General features: G+C 41.8%; 1 protein-coding gene across 4 annotated transcripts in view; it reads left to right on the top strand.

Annotated features, from left to right (window-relative positions):
- Window positions 1-246: 246 nt before the first annotated feature.
- The window catches only part of LOC111950726 (G protein pathway suppressor 2), a 31,632-nt gene continuing 16,831 nt past the window's right edge, over window positions 247-15,047 (top strand). For 2 of the 4 annotated variants that reach the window (XM_023968562.3, XM_070434654.1), the window contains exons 1-8: window positions 1,117-1,207; window positions 2,122-2,239; window positions 6,968-7,077; window positions 7,174-7,286; window positions 7,574-7,659; window positions 7,759-7,838; window positions 9,765-9,942; window positions 10,269-10,352. In XM_023968562.3, coding sequence (XP_023824330.1) covers window positions 2,146-2,239; window positions 6,968-7,077; window positions 7,174-7,286; window positions 7,574-7,659; window positions 7,759-7,838; window positions 9,765-9,942; window positions 10,269-10,352 — 745 coding nt within the window. In that variant the 5' untranslated portion in view covers window positions 1,117-1,207; window positions 2,122-2,145. Of the gene's footprint in view, window positions 350-1,116; window positions 1,314-2,121; window positions 2,240-6,967; window positions 7,078-7,173; window positions 7,287-7,573; window positions 7,660-7,758; window positions 7,839-9,764; window positions 9,943-10,268; window positions 10,353-15,047 lie in introns of those variants that run through there. The other 2 variants (XM_023968563.1, XM_023968564.2) reach the window with 2 other exon arrangements.

The raw sequence follows: 15,047 nt of genomic DNA, 5'->3' as shown, positions 1-15,047 counted from the left end.
GAAGTCCGGCGCGCTATCGRCTGTGCCGCAAAAGCATGCTCGTGCGRCACGGTCGATTYCCGCGSKTATGAACCCAGGRTCGTTACAGTAGATATGTTAGTTACACGCAGGCGTTAATGTCATGTCATGTCAGTCAGATGTTCAATGGTAGGTGACAGCCACGCGGTGGTAGGTTTGTCTAGGCTTAATTCTGGCACATATCACCCCCCCATATTCTTAGGTACAGGACACCATTGAAGGGAGTGATTTCTGGAGTGTGGAGGTGGGGCTTACGTTGGAGATTCCTGGTGTCTGTGCCGCTCGCCGTTTGGTGCGACGCAGATCCAGTGGGGAGTATGGTGAAACAGAGGTGACACAGTCTGTTCTTTTGAGCTTTGATTCAGTCTTTACCTGACAATGYAATGTTAGGATATATGAGTTATGCTGTTACAGCTTTTGTGCTGAATACACTGCAGTGTTACAGGTGTTAGGTTTCTGGGCATGACGCAGCAGGGTGTATGAGGGAGATTTGAAGGTGCGGGACAGAGGAATGTGTCGTTTCGTTGGGAAAAGTTGTGTGTCAACTGCATGGGTACATGTTGCTGGGGATCGGAGGTGTCCGGTGCGAGAGAGGCAGTTTGGGGTGGTCAGGGTCCGTGTGAATAGTAGATCTGCGCCAGAACAGATGGATAGGCCAATGARTGATATATGTTTTAGTAAGGTTGGCTTCTTAGCGTTCATAGCAATGGTTATCAATTGTACTGCTGAGATTAAACGTAAATCACAGAAAATGGATGTTGTGGTGGCMTCTGCAGAGAAGTACTTGAGGATACGAGATTTGACTAAAGAAGAGTTACAGGGTGTGTTGAGTGGTAGTGTCTCGACYTCTCAGGTCATTGGCCTGGGGTAGGATCAGATGGGGTTAAAGTAGTGGAATAACGTGRTGGGTTTTAATGAGGGTTAGTAGGATAATGAAAAACATTTTGTATTGAATTTTCCCCGTTTTGTATCACAAAGTGTAACGAATTTATTCTATAGCTCAGTTGGGGGCGGTAACGCAACAAATTGGATGCCAACCGCCGTTAAACTCCATCGAAGAAGACAACGTCGACGACGAAGAAAAAGAAGAAGAAGAAGAATAATTATTATTTCTGGCTGTCGTTAATGCATAAAGTGTCAAATTCCCTCTGCTTTTTTGTTGTTGATTTTGGCAACATTCAGAAACTCGGTAACGTCACACCCAACAGTATCAGCTGTAGTGTCAACGTTGGGCTTTTATAATATTTTATCTGCAAACCAGACTAACAAAGACATATTTTCTGGCACGGATAAAAGTGCGTTTTGAAAGGATTCCACGCAATATTATTGCAAGACTGTTCGCTAACTAGATATGCGAGGATGTGTAGTTTAGCTAGACAAAACGTTCGCTTGCTAAACTGTACATTCTTGATGTTTTTAGATAGCGTTGCTATCTAGCTAACGTTAGCTCGCTATAGAGTCAGGCTTCCCGTGTGTGGTTTCAAAGTAGTTAGATTGATTTCAAAAAGTTACCAAGTTAACGTTAGCTAGTTAATGCTAAACTGCTAGTGTGAGATTACCATCGTGCAATTAGTCAACAAGCAAGTYGGCGTTATTAGCTAGTTAGCTAGCTATATTAACGGTTTGTTAGCCAGTTAGTAATACAATTTAGCCTGTAGTTTATTCTTGATTATAGTGTTAGTTTGTTGTTATTATTCATAAATATGTTAGCCTATGTCGAGGATGTGATCATGATTTTGTAATATTACGTATTTATATTGTATAACGTTGCCACAAAACTGTCGAATCATGATCACATTCTCGACATAGGCTATCATATTTAAATACAGTAGCTAGAATCTGCTGCTGACATTTCAGCTAGTCAGTCATATTGTWGCTGGCTTCAGACATAGCTCGTTTGCTAATTTAATAGATGATTATAGTTTAGATTTACATTTATGGTGTTGTGATCTACTTATTAGGGAATTTATAACAGCCTGATTGAGTCATGTATTGTTGTTTGATTAATGAAGGACTGTGGTAGGCAAATAGATGTAAACATATGTTAGCAATGTCAGTGATSATTCGTGGGCTCACTTTCTTCCTGTGTCTGTCTGTTCTTAGCTGGCCCCACCAATCCCTACCATTATGCCTGCTCTATTAGAGAGGCCCAAACTGTCCAATGCCATGGCACGCGCCCTGCACAAGCACATCATGCGGGAGCGAGACCGCAAGAGACAAGGTAAGAAAGAACACTCTACCCAATGACACTGGGAGTTTGCAAACTCAAACAAAGTTACTGACCATGTTTACATGCACACAGTTTTCCGGATAGTGGCTCATATCCTGCTTAAGGTCTTATTCGGGATAAGCTGTTTACATTTGATATCCTGAGTATCCCTATTCTTATGAATAAACAAAACATTCCTAACTTAAGTTCATATGGGTTACATGGAATAGTAACTGCAATATGGACACTGACTGTAGTCCTATAACCTCTCACATGTAGCATAATATAATATKAACACCTGCAGAATGATGCATTTCTTTCAGTGAAATTATACAACAAACTTTTATTAAAACATTTTTTATATATTAAAAGGAAGGGAAGCGCTGCTAAGGTACACAATAGTAGATTTTGGTAGACAGAAGGTGCTCTTTTGTAAAAGTGGTAAATTAGTCCTCAAAAAGAAAGGAGGACCAAAGCACTCTTTAATATAATTAATTCAAATGCATTTATTTGTATGGCATGTTCAATGGAAACAGTTTAAAAACTCTGATGCGTTTTGGCTGCATGGCCTTCGTCAGGGAGTACAAAGATATAATACATGTCCTCTTTTGAACATCTTTTTTCAATCAACCCTGATTTGAAGAGGGAGTGGTTACATAATTCATTGGACAACACCTAGCATGCAATACTATACACATTAAAAAGTGAAATACTGTAGATGTGTTATCAAAAATGCATATCAAGGCTAGAAGCATCAGAACCCCTAGAAAGGTAGTTCTAACCTTGAATATGACTGGGCAAAGTGGTAAGAATAGGAGAGCCATYTATTTTATAGTACACTAGATAACAGCAACATGGAACACAACAGTTTAAACATAGCTGAGGGCAATAGAGCAATGTGAATTTTGTCTTGGGACAAGGAGTGGAGAAATATGATTTCTTTCTTTCTGCATCTCTTGATAAAATGTGAATACATGTGKAATGTGTTATCTTTGACACTGTTATGCAAGCATACAGTATTTCAACCACATAAAATATGCACCCAAGAGGAACTGAAGTCTTATCAGAAAAATGTTGTCATTTTCTCAGCTTTTCATTTCCTTAAAACCGGTCAAACTGATGACACTAGACATTTGGTAAGATGGCGCCCAAGAAGGCAGACGTTTTATGTGCCCCCAACCGATTGTTTTTTTGTTTGTTTATTTGCAACTTATTTTGTACATAATGTTGCCGCTACAGTCTCGTCTCTTATGACAAAAAATAACTTCTGGACATCAGGACAGCAATTACTCACAACGGACTGGTAGAATCAATTTTTTTCCTTTAACGAGTCTGACGAGGCCGACGCTAACGATATACTGCTTTCTCGGGAACAGGCCCAGATCCCCGTAATTTGCGTGAAGAGGAGGCTAAGAAAAATGGTCGGAAGGGCTGGCTGCCTTCTGAGAATTCGTAGACGATTAAAATAAATCCCCACTTCTTTCCATTCTGTTAGCTAACATGCAATCTTTGGACAATATAATATATGACCTACGCGGAAGATTAAACTACCAATGGGACATTCAAAACTGTAATATCTTATCGACACCATCAACATACAGCTGGCTGGTTATACGYTGCACCGGCAGGATAGAACAGCGGCGTCTGGTAAGACAAGTGGCGGAGGACTATGTATTTTTGTAAATAACAGCTGGTGCACGATATCTAAGGAAGTCTCGAGCTATTGCTCGGCTGAGGTAGAGTATCTCATGATAAACTGTAGACCACACTACATACCTAGAGTTTTCATCTGTATTTTTCATAGCTGTTTACATACCACCACAGTCAGAGGCTGGCACTAAGACAGCATTGAATGAGCTGTATTACGCAATAAGCAAACAAGAAAACGCTCAACCAGAGGCGGCGCTCCTAGTAGCTGGGGACTTTAATGCAGGGAAACTTAAATCCGTTTTACCAAATTTCTATCAGCATGTTAAATGTGCAACCAGAGGGGGAAAAAACTCTGTACCATCTTTACTCCACTCACAAAGACGTGTACAAAGCACTCCCTCGACCTCCATTTGGCAAATCTGACAATAATTCTATCCTTCTGATTCCTGCTTACAAGCAAAAAGTATAGCAGGAAGCACCAGTGACTAGATCAATAAGAGGTCAGATGAAGCAAATGCTAAGCTACAGGACTGTTTTGCTAGCGCAGACTGGAATATGTTCCGGGATTTCTCCGATGTCATTGAGGAGTACACCATATCAGTCAATGGCTTCATCAATAAGTGCATCGATGACGTCGTCCCCACAGTGACCGTACGTACATACCCCAACCAGAAGCCATGGATTACAGGCAACATCCTCACTGAGCTAAAGGCTAGAGCTGCCGCTTTCAAGGAATGGGACTAACCCGCAAGCTTATAAGAAATCCCGCTATGCCCTCCGACGGACCATCAAACAGGTAAGCGTCAATACAGGACTAAGATCGAATCGTACTACACTGGCTCTGACGCTCGTCGAATGTGGCAGGGCTTGCAAACCATTAGACTATAAAGGGAAGTACAGCCGAGAGCTGCCCGGTGACACGAGCCTACCAGACGAGCTAAACTACTTCTATGCTCACTTCGAGGCAAATAACACTGAAACGTGCATGAGAGCACCAACTGTTCTGGAAGACTGATCACGCTCGCTGCAGCCAATTTGAGTAAGACCTTTAAACAGGTCAACATTCACAAGGCTTTGAAAGGCTGGTCATGGCTCACGTCAACACCATTATCCCAGAAACCCTAGACCCATTCCAATTTGCATACCGCCCCAACAGATCCACAGATGATGCTATCTCTATTGCACTCCACACTGCCTTTTTCCACCTGGACAAAAGGAACACTTATGTGAGGATGCTATTCATTGACAACAGCTCAGCGTTCAACAACGTAGTGACCTCCAAGCTCATCAATACGCTAAGGACCCTGGGACTAAACACCTCCCTCTGCAACTGGATCCTGGACTTCCTGACGGGCCACCCCCAGGTGGTAAGTGTAGGTAACAACACAGGGGCCCCTCAGGGGTGCGTGCCTAGTTCTCTCCTGTACTCCCTGTTCACTCATGACTGCATGGCCATGCATGACTCCCAACACCATCATTAAATTTGCAGACGACACAACAGTGGTAGGCCTGATCACCGACAACGACGAGACCGCCTATAGGGAGGAGGTCAGAGACCTGGCCATGTGGTGCCAGGACAACAACCTCTCCCTCAACATGATCAAGACAAAGATGATTGTGGACTACAGGAAAAATAGGACTGAGCACTCCCCCATTCTCATCGACGGGGCTGCAGTAAAGCAAGTTGAGAGCTTCAAGTTCCTTGGTGTCCACATCACCAACAAACTAACATGGTCCAAGCACACCAAGACAGTCGTGAAGAGGGCATGACAAAACCTATTCCCCCTCAGAAGACTGAAAAGATTTGGCGTGGTTCCTCAGATCCTCAAAATGTTCTACAGCTGCACTATCGAGAGCATTCTGACTGGTTGCACCACTGCTCGGCCTCCGACCGCAAGACACTCCAGTACAACACTGGGGCCAAGCTTCCTGCCATCCAGGACCTCTATACCAGGCGGTGTCAGACTTGTCAGACTCAAGCCACCCTAGTCATAGACTGTTCTCTCTGCTACCGCACAGCGAGCGGTACCTCTACCCCCAAGCCTTAAGACTCCTGAACACCTTATCAAATGCCTACTCAGACTATTTGATTGCCCCACCCCTCTTTTACGTCGCTGCTACTCTCTGTTATCATCTTTGCATAGTCACTTTAATAACTCTACCTACATGTACATATTACCTCAACTAACCGGTGGCCCTGCACATTGACTCTGTACCTGTACCCCCTTTTATATAGTCTCGCTATTGTTATTTTACTGCTGCTCTTTAATCACTTGTTACTTTTATTTCTTTATTCTTATCCATATTTTTTTTAAACTAAATTGTTGGCTAGGGGCTCGTAAGTAAGCATTTCACTGTAAGGCCTACACTTGTTGTATTCGGCGCATGTGACTAAAATTTGATTCAATTTCACACAGGACCAGTCTTTCTACTGTTTTGGAGTTATTGCGTTTTCTCCCTGGTCCCTAAACAAAACAGACAACTTTACTGGTGTTAACTAGATTACTAATTCATTCATTCTGTCAATGTAAGACATTATTTTGGTGAGCACTACTTTCATTTAGTCTTCTGGGGCAAAAAGTTATGACARAYAAATGGCCTACCAAATTTCTGAAATTATAATATGGCCTACCAGATTTCGGGAATTATAAGCAAGAATTGTCTAAATTAGGGGTGAAAGTAGCCAGTAGTAAATTAATTRTAATAGGCTAAGTTATTATGGTGGATCGAAATGCGCAGGTATGCTACTTTTTGAAGTGAATTGTTTGGCAATCCGACGAAAACATCACACAACACCCATGATCWGCAAAACTAAGCCTGCACAGACAGCAAAAACAACAGTAAACCGGGTTAGATGTTTACATTCCACAGTATCCCGTCTTAGATTAGCATATACCAGGCATCTTATCTGGGTTTCTCATAACTGGGATACAAGCTTCTGTAAACGGGATATGATGTTTACATGCGCCAACTCAAAAACAAAATACTTGAGTATCCCGAGTAATAACAGGATCTTGGTGTGCATGTGAACGTGGTCGTTGATACCAACTCCTGTCCTGTAAAACCCCCTCATCCAACCTTGTGTCACAGAGGAAGAAGAAGTAGACAAAATGATGGAGCAGAAGCAGAAGGAGGAGGAAGAAAGGAAGAGRAAGAAAGAGGTGGAGGAGAGAATGTCTTTAGATGAGACAAAAGAGCAGGTGCGTTATTGAGATTTTTTACATTGGCCCAGTGCCTGCTTCTTTCTACTTCTCTTATTCAACTCCTCTTTGTTTGTCCCTCTCGCTCTGCCTTAGATCATGAAGATGGGGGAGAAGCTACAGGGGCTACAAGAGGAGAAACACCAGCTCTTCCTCCAGTTGAAGAAAGTGCTCCATGAGGAGGAGAAGAGACGGAGGAAAGAACAGAGGTAAAGGCTCTACCGGCTCTTGAATGAACTTTCTGGGGTCTTACAAAAATCACTTATCCTTAGCCTTGTGGTCCCAGATCTGTATGTGCTGTCTTGACCACATCTTTGGTGTGACAGCGCATACATATCTGGGACCACCAGGCTAACACATCCCCACATTCCCCAGCAACCTACTTATGTTATTGGCTTTTGATGTGAGATTCAGTCCTATTTGCTGATAGRTTAGCATTAACATTGTTACTACTGACTGCTAGTGCGTGACTATGGACATAATTGTTTTCTTGTAGTGATATGACAACCCTGACATCTTCTACGTACCAGCCCAGCATGGCTATCCACTCCCACTCAGGACAACACCTGCTCAGCATGCAAGGTAATTCACATAGATTTTATGTAGCACACGTTTGATTGTTAATACACACAAACTGTGTATCTTTCTCTCTATGTCTGTTTCCTCTATATCAATGATCAGTGGGTCAAGTGAGTCACGGCCGCTCTGCTGCTCTGCTAGGAGAACGCAGTAAACAGCTCTTCCAGTCCCCTGTCCTTCCGGTGAGTGAGCAGACTTCTTAATATAAATGCATGTAAAGTTTTGGTCCCATGTTTCATGACCTGAAATAAAAGATCCCAGAAATGTTCCATACGCACAAAAAGCATATTTCTCTCTCTTTTGTGCACAAATTTGTTTACATCCCTGTCAGTGAGTGTTTCTCCTTTGCCAAAATAATCCATCCACCTGACAGGTGTGGCATATTAAGAAGCTGATTGAAAAGGATGATCATTACACAGGTGCACCTTGTGCTGGGTACAGTAAAAGGTTTTGTTACAAAACACAATGTCACAGATGTCTCAAGTTGAGGGAGCGTGCAATTGGCATGCTGACTGCAGGAATGTCCACCAGAGCTGTTGCCAGAGAATTTAATATTAATTTCTCTTCCATAAGCCGCCTCCAACATCGTTTTTTAGAATTTGGCAGACCACGTGTAACCACGTCAGCCCAGGACCTCCACATTTGCCTTCACCTGCGGGATCATCTGAGACCAGCCACCCGGACAGCTGATGAAACTGGGTTTGCACAACCAAAGAATTTCTGCACAAACTGTCATAAACTGTCTCAGGGAAGCTCATCTGCCAGCTCGTCATCCTTACCAGGTTCTTGACCTGACTGCAGTTCGGTGTCGTAACTGACGTCAGTGGGCAAATGCTCACGTTCGATGTCCACTGGCATGCTGGAGAAATGTGCTCTTCATGGATGAATCCCGCATTTAACTGTACCGGGCAGATGGCAGACAATGTGTATGGTGTCATGTGGGCGAGCGATTTCCTGATGTCAACATTGTAAACAGAGTGCCCCATGGTGGAGGTGGTRTTATGGAATGGGCAGGCATAAACTTCTAACAACGAACACAGTTGCATTTTATCGGTGGCAATTTGAATGCACAGAGATAYTGTGACAAGATCCTGAGGCCTGTTGTTGTGCCGTTCATGCTTTGCTATCACCTGAAGTTTCAGCATGAAAATGCATAGCCCCATGTCACAAGGATCTGCACACACTCCTGGAAGCTGAAGCTGAAAATGTCCCATTGCTTCCGTGGCCTGCATACTCACCAGWCATGTCACACATTGAGCATGTTTGGGAGGCTCTGTATCGACGTGTATGACAGTGGGTTCCATTTCCCGCCAATATCCAGTAACTTCGCACTGCCRTTGAAGAAGAGCGGGACAACATTCCACAGGCCACAATCAACAGCCTGATCAACTCTATGCGAAGGACATGTGTTGCGCCGCATGAGACAAATAGTGGTCACACCAGATACTGACTGGTTTTCTGATCCACGCCCCTACTTTAAAAAAAAGATATATCAACAGATCTGTAAACAGTATGCACATTCTTGAAGCCCGCAGGCGTTGTGACATTACTCCATTCATGGGAGACTTATCGCCGCGATGTGCRTGTGTGCATGAGCGTTTGAGTGAAGGAGTGTGTGTATGTTTTGAAAATGAAATATGAGCTTTTCTTTTTTTTAATCGTTTACGTTGTTTATACCGGTACTCCGTGTTTTTGATAGCCACAAGGACAGTGTGGCTGTATTCTCAGTCATGTGAAATCCATAGATTAGGGCCTAATGAATTTATTTCAATTGACTGATTTCCTTATATGACCTGTAACTCAGTAAAATCTTTGAAACTGTTAAATGTTGCGTTTATATTTTTTGTTCAGTGTAGAAATGGAGTTCTTAGGGTTTGGCCTCAAGCACCTTWGTCAGTGTATGCAGCAGGCACTTGTTCCTGTTGATTATAATTAGGACTTSAGTGACTTGAGGAATGACCATTGGGGACACAAGATGCCCTAGTTGTTGCACTTAATTGTTCTATAATTAATTTAGTYCAGGCTTGAATGTAATGTAACAATTATATAATATATGCAATTACACGACAGTGAATGTCTGAAAAAGTGTCCTGTATGTTGTTTGACAGGGGCGTCACTACCAGAGCCAGCCAGGGATGAGCTCCGGCGGCTTGGAGCATGGGCAGTATGCAGCCAGCCAGGCAGCCCATGGCCCCTACGGCCAGCTCACCCAGGCACAGCACGCCACTCCCTTCGCCCCCAGCCAGTCTGTCCCTGTCAGTTACGCCAGCAGCTCACAGCTCAGAGGTAACCGCTTTGAATTTTTAATGTAATTGTTATTTCAGAGACGTGTTGTCTATGTGAGATGTTAAAGCAAATAATTTGTCTGGTAGCCTGCTCCCAGATCTGTTGTCTTGCCCACTCCTATGGTCATTGTAATGCCAAGCATGTTTGACAATGATCAATGGCGTTGTCAAGATGGCACAAACGGATCTGGGAACAGCCGTTGAATCTTTAGGTATTATGTTTTTCAAGGTGACTATGTTGAGGTTATTATGAGAACCCTAATGTGTGTGCTGTTTGTGCGCGCTTCATTCATAAACCCATCGCTATGTCCCCTCTTGTGTCCCCAGGTGCCTCAGCCTTCCAAGCCATGCAGTACCTGCCTCAACAGCAGCAGGGCTACGCCGTACACAGCCACTTTACCTCTCAGCCAGGTACCTTACACCTGTGTGTCTGTGTCTACTAAAATCTATATGTTGTTGTAGGTCCTGTTGTGATTGTGGCACAGTATGTTTATTAAGAAGGTTTATGCGTAAAGGTGCTGGGATGGCTTGGTGTACTGACTGCACCAGGACTCTGTCAGTAATTGAATAACCATGTAGCTGATGGTTATGGATGATGTCCGCCATGAAAATTAAACAACCTMCAAAACCGTTTAAATAGGCCTACATTTATTTTTATAAACTTTTTGATGTAGATAAAYTTGACCTAATAGSGGGAKTGTTTACTAATGATYATAAGCATTTGATTTGCTAACTTAGTCTGTSTACATCGCCTYCTTTTTCCAACTRTCGTTTTATGCTTTAGCAGCTAATCTGCTAGATGCAAGGGGGTGGAGAAGTGCTAGCCTATATGCTATGGCACTTCAGTAAAAAAAAATAGTTTGATGTGTGGATTAGTAAATAAATWAATCTGTCTTTAAAAATAGGTTGGATGTGTCTGACTTAATTATTCAACAGCAGTTGACAAGTTTGTTCTGGCTCTGAGGCCTATAATGTGCTAATRTGTCAAATGGACAATGCGCAAATCCTACCCAGCCTGGTATGGTATCATTTGATATGTAATCTTCTCTTAATTTATAGACTAATCAACGCTGATAAATAGGCTGTGTTGCGTGTATTTGTTTCTATGTTAATGATTGTCAGTTTCGCCTAGTCGTCTCCCCTTCATACTTTCCTTGTCAATTCATGATCTTATAGCCTACTTTCGGAAAGAATAAGGTAGTCCTAGGTTTTTTCATGTTTTAAGATTTTTTTTTTTTTTTACTCTTTGTGTCTGACATAAGCTGGTCGCTTTGATTGACAGGTCCTTTTACAGGGTTGTGCGAGTGTGATTTCGCTGATTTCTCTTTATAGGCCTATATGTCCATTCAGAAGGTTTCTTAAAGTAGCCCGTTAGGCTTTTATCTCTAATGAAAATCAAACGCTCCAATCATAATTAATCTTGTTAAAGGCCATTTCTCACCAAGTCTGTTATTTTCGTCCGAATAATTAGGAAGAAAAAAAAAATAAGTGCACGTCTTGTTTATGATGCCGTTCACACCAATTGCGAAATATCGTCCGCCACAATCCGTCAATTATTTATCCGGAACAGGTTGATTTTCGTGTCTTTTTGAATGCGAAAATAATCTGTTGACCAATAAGAATTTGTTATGGGACACTGCCGCTGACAGGTCTTTGGGGTCATTGTGTGAATTCATGAACGATTTTTAAACGTTTGCAATGATTCAGTTAAGCAATGTATCAATTCAATATGATCACGTCACACCAGATTTAGGCTACATACACTTTGTCCTCACCAGTTCATTGCCAACGCTGTAGCCTATTTTATAGCCATTCATCAAGCAAGATGATTGATCAGTGCTTCTCGAATAGGCCTATTAGTTTTAGAAAATGCTCGAAATAAGTTAAATTATATTGCTCGTTCAAGAGCTAGAGAGAGGGGGATGAGATGGGACAGTGGAAGGGAACAGTGAAGACAGAGATGTGTAAGTTAGAAGTTAATTGATTTATTAATGCATTATTTGTATAGCCTACATACAGTATTAGGCTATACGTTATAGGCCTGCTAAAGTAAATCTCGGCGACCCTAAAAGACAGAGAAAAATATCCTCCGGTGTTTAGCTTTCTCAATAAGTGGTTGCGCGGATTTAAATAAAGCACTCAAATTAAAATGTACTGTCAACATAACCACCCATTGCTTCAATAAAATTGATCAACGGCTGATCAACGGCTGATCATTAGGCTATGGACAGGCTGATCATTAGGCTATGGACAGGCTGATCATTAGGCTATGGACAGGCTGATCATTAGGCTATGGACAGGCTGGCCCCTACGGCCAGCTCACCCAGGCACAGCACGCCACTCCCTTCGCCCCCAGCCAGTCTGTCCCTGTCAGTTACGCCAGCAGCTCACAGCTCAGAGTGTAACCGCTTTGAATTTTTAATGTAATTGTTATTTCAGAGACGTGTTTCTATGTGAGATGTTAAAGCAAATAATTTGTCTGGTAGCCTGCTCCCAGATCTGTTGTCTTGCCCACTCCTATGGTCATTGTAATGCCAAGCATGTTTGATCTATAATGGCGTTGTCAAGATGGCACAAACGGATCTGGGAACAGGCGTAAGTATTCTGTTTTTCAAAGTGACTATGTTGAGGTTATATTATATGATAAACACTGATGCTGTTTGTGCGCGCTTCATTCATAAACCATCTCTATGTCCCCTCTGTGGGCCTCAGCCTTCCAAGCCATGCAGTACCTGCTCAACGATCAGCAGGGCTACGCCGTACACAGCCACTTTTACCTCTCAGCCAGGTACCTTACACCTGTGTGTCTGTGTCTATCTAAATCTATATGTGTTGTAGTGTCCTGTTGTGATTGTGGCACAGTATGTTTATTAAGAAGGTTTATGCGTAAAGGTGCTGGATGGCGTTGGTGTACTGTTGCATCCTGGACTCTGTGTAATTGAATAACCATTGTAGCTGATGGTTATGGATGATGTCCGCCTGAAAATTAAACAACCTACAAAACCGTTTAAATAGGCCTACATTTATTTTTATAAATTTTTATAAACTTTTTGATGTAGATAAATTTGACCTAAATAGCGGATTGTTTATCTAATGATTATAAGCATTTGATTTGCTAACTTAGTCTGTGTACATCGCCTTCTTTTTCCAACTATCGTTTTATGCTTTAGCAGCTAATTCTGCTAGATGCAAGGGGGGGAGGGTGAGAAGTGCTAGCCTATATGCTAATGGCACTTCAGTAAAAAAAAATAGTTTGATGTGTGGATTAGTAAATAAAATAAATCTGTCCTTAAAAAATAGGTTGGATGAGTCTGACTTAATTATTCAACAGCAGTTGACAAGCTTTGTTCTGGCTCTGAGGCCTATAATGTGCTAATATGTCAAATGGACAATGCGCAAATCCTACCCAGCCTGGTATGGTATCATTTGATATGTAATCTTTCTTAATTTATTAGACTAATCAACGCTGATAAATAGGCTGTTGCGTGTATTTGTTTCTATGTTAATGATGGTCAGTTTTCGCCTAGTCGTCTCCCCTTCATACTTTCCTTGTCAATTCATGATCTTATAGCCTACTTTTCGGAAAGAATAAGGTAGTCCTAGGTTTTTTCATTGTTTAAGAGTTTTTTTTTTTTTTTTACTCTTGTGTGTCTGACATAAGCTGGTCGCTTTGATTGACAGGTCCTTTTTACGGGGTTGTGCGAGTGTGATTTCGCTGATTTCTCTTATAGGCCTATATGTCCATTCAGGAAGGTTTCTTAAAGTAGCCCGCTTAGCTTTTATCTCTAATGAAAATCAAACGCTCCAATCATAAATTAATCTTGTTAAAGGCCATTTCACTCAAGTCTGTTATTTCGTCGCGAAGTAATTAGGAAGAAAATAAAAAATAAGTGCAGCGTCTGTTTATGATGCCGTTCACACCAATTGCGAAATATCGTCCGCCACAATCCGTCAATTATTTAACCGGAAACAGGTTCGATTTTCGTGTCTTTTTGAATGCGAAAATAATCTGTTGACCAATAGATTTGTTACAGGGACATGCCGCTGACAGGTCTTTGGGGTCATTGTGTTGAATTCATTGAACGTTTTTAAACGTTTGCAATGACTTCAGTTAAGCAATGTATCAATTCCAATATGATCACGTCCACCAGATTTAGGCTACATCACTTTGTCCTCACCAGTTCATTGCCAACGCTGTAGCCGTATTTTAGCCTAACATTCATTCATATAGCAAGATGATTCGATCAGTGCTTCTCGAATAGGCCTATTAGTTTTAGAATAGCTCGAAATAAGTTAAATTATATTGCTCGTTCAAAAGCTAGAGAGAGGGGGATGAGATGGGACAGTGGAGGGAACAGTGAAGACAGAGATGTGTAAGTTAGAAGTTTATTGATTTATTAATCTTTATTTGTATAGCCTACATACAGTATTAGGCTATACGTTATATGGCCTGCTAAAGTAAATCTCGCGACCCTAAAAAGACAGAGAAAAATATTCCTCCGGTGTTTAGCTTTCTCAATAAGTGGTTTGCGCGGATTTAATATAAAGCACTCAAATTAAATGTACTGTCAACATAACCACCCATTGCTTCAAAAAATCTAGCTGACACGTCTGACTAAGCGTGAAACTAGAACACTCTGCAAATCTAACTGGACATAGAGTCATAGGCTTGGCGGTCTGCATTATGGCTCTTGACATGGGACATAAGGCTGACAGGTGTCATACTAGGCGCTGATCATTAGGCTGATGCGACAGGCTGATCATTCAGCTATGAGACAGGCTGCATGCATGTGTTTTACATTTTCTATGGTTATCAATTTCATCTTCATGCTCTTCACAGCTGTTCTACTATTCCCCCTTAAACTGTTCCATCGTCAGTTTATGATGGGCTACATTGTTTTAGCATATGTCCATAATGCAGACTAATTTTTTATTGATATCCCACCAGAAAGGATTTGAAGTTAAGGCAAGGTTTTTAATATGTCTTTGGAAAGGACAAATGTGATTTGCTTATGCGTCTGAATGAGATTGGAATCTATTTTTTTTGTGGAATTCCTCTCAATCGGACATTTCTTAATTTGTATACTAGATTAATATTTTACGTAA

This window comes from Salvelinus sp. IW2-2015, linkage group LG23 (assembly GCF_002910315.2).
Source record: "Salvelinus sp. IW2-2015 linkage group LG23, ASM291031v2, whole genome shotgun sequence".
Lineage (NCBI taxonomy): Eukaryota > Metazoa > Chordata > Actinopteri > Salmoniformes > Salmonidae > Salvelinus > Salvelinus sp. IW2-2015.
This window is presented reverse-complemented; position numbering and strand designations above follow the sequence as displayed.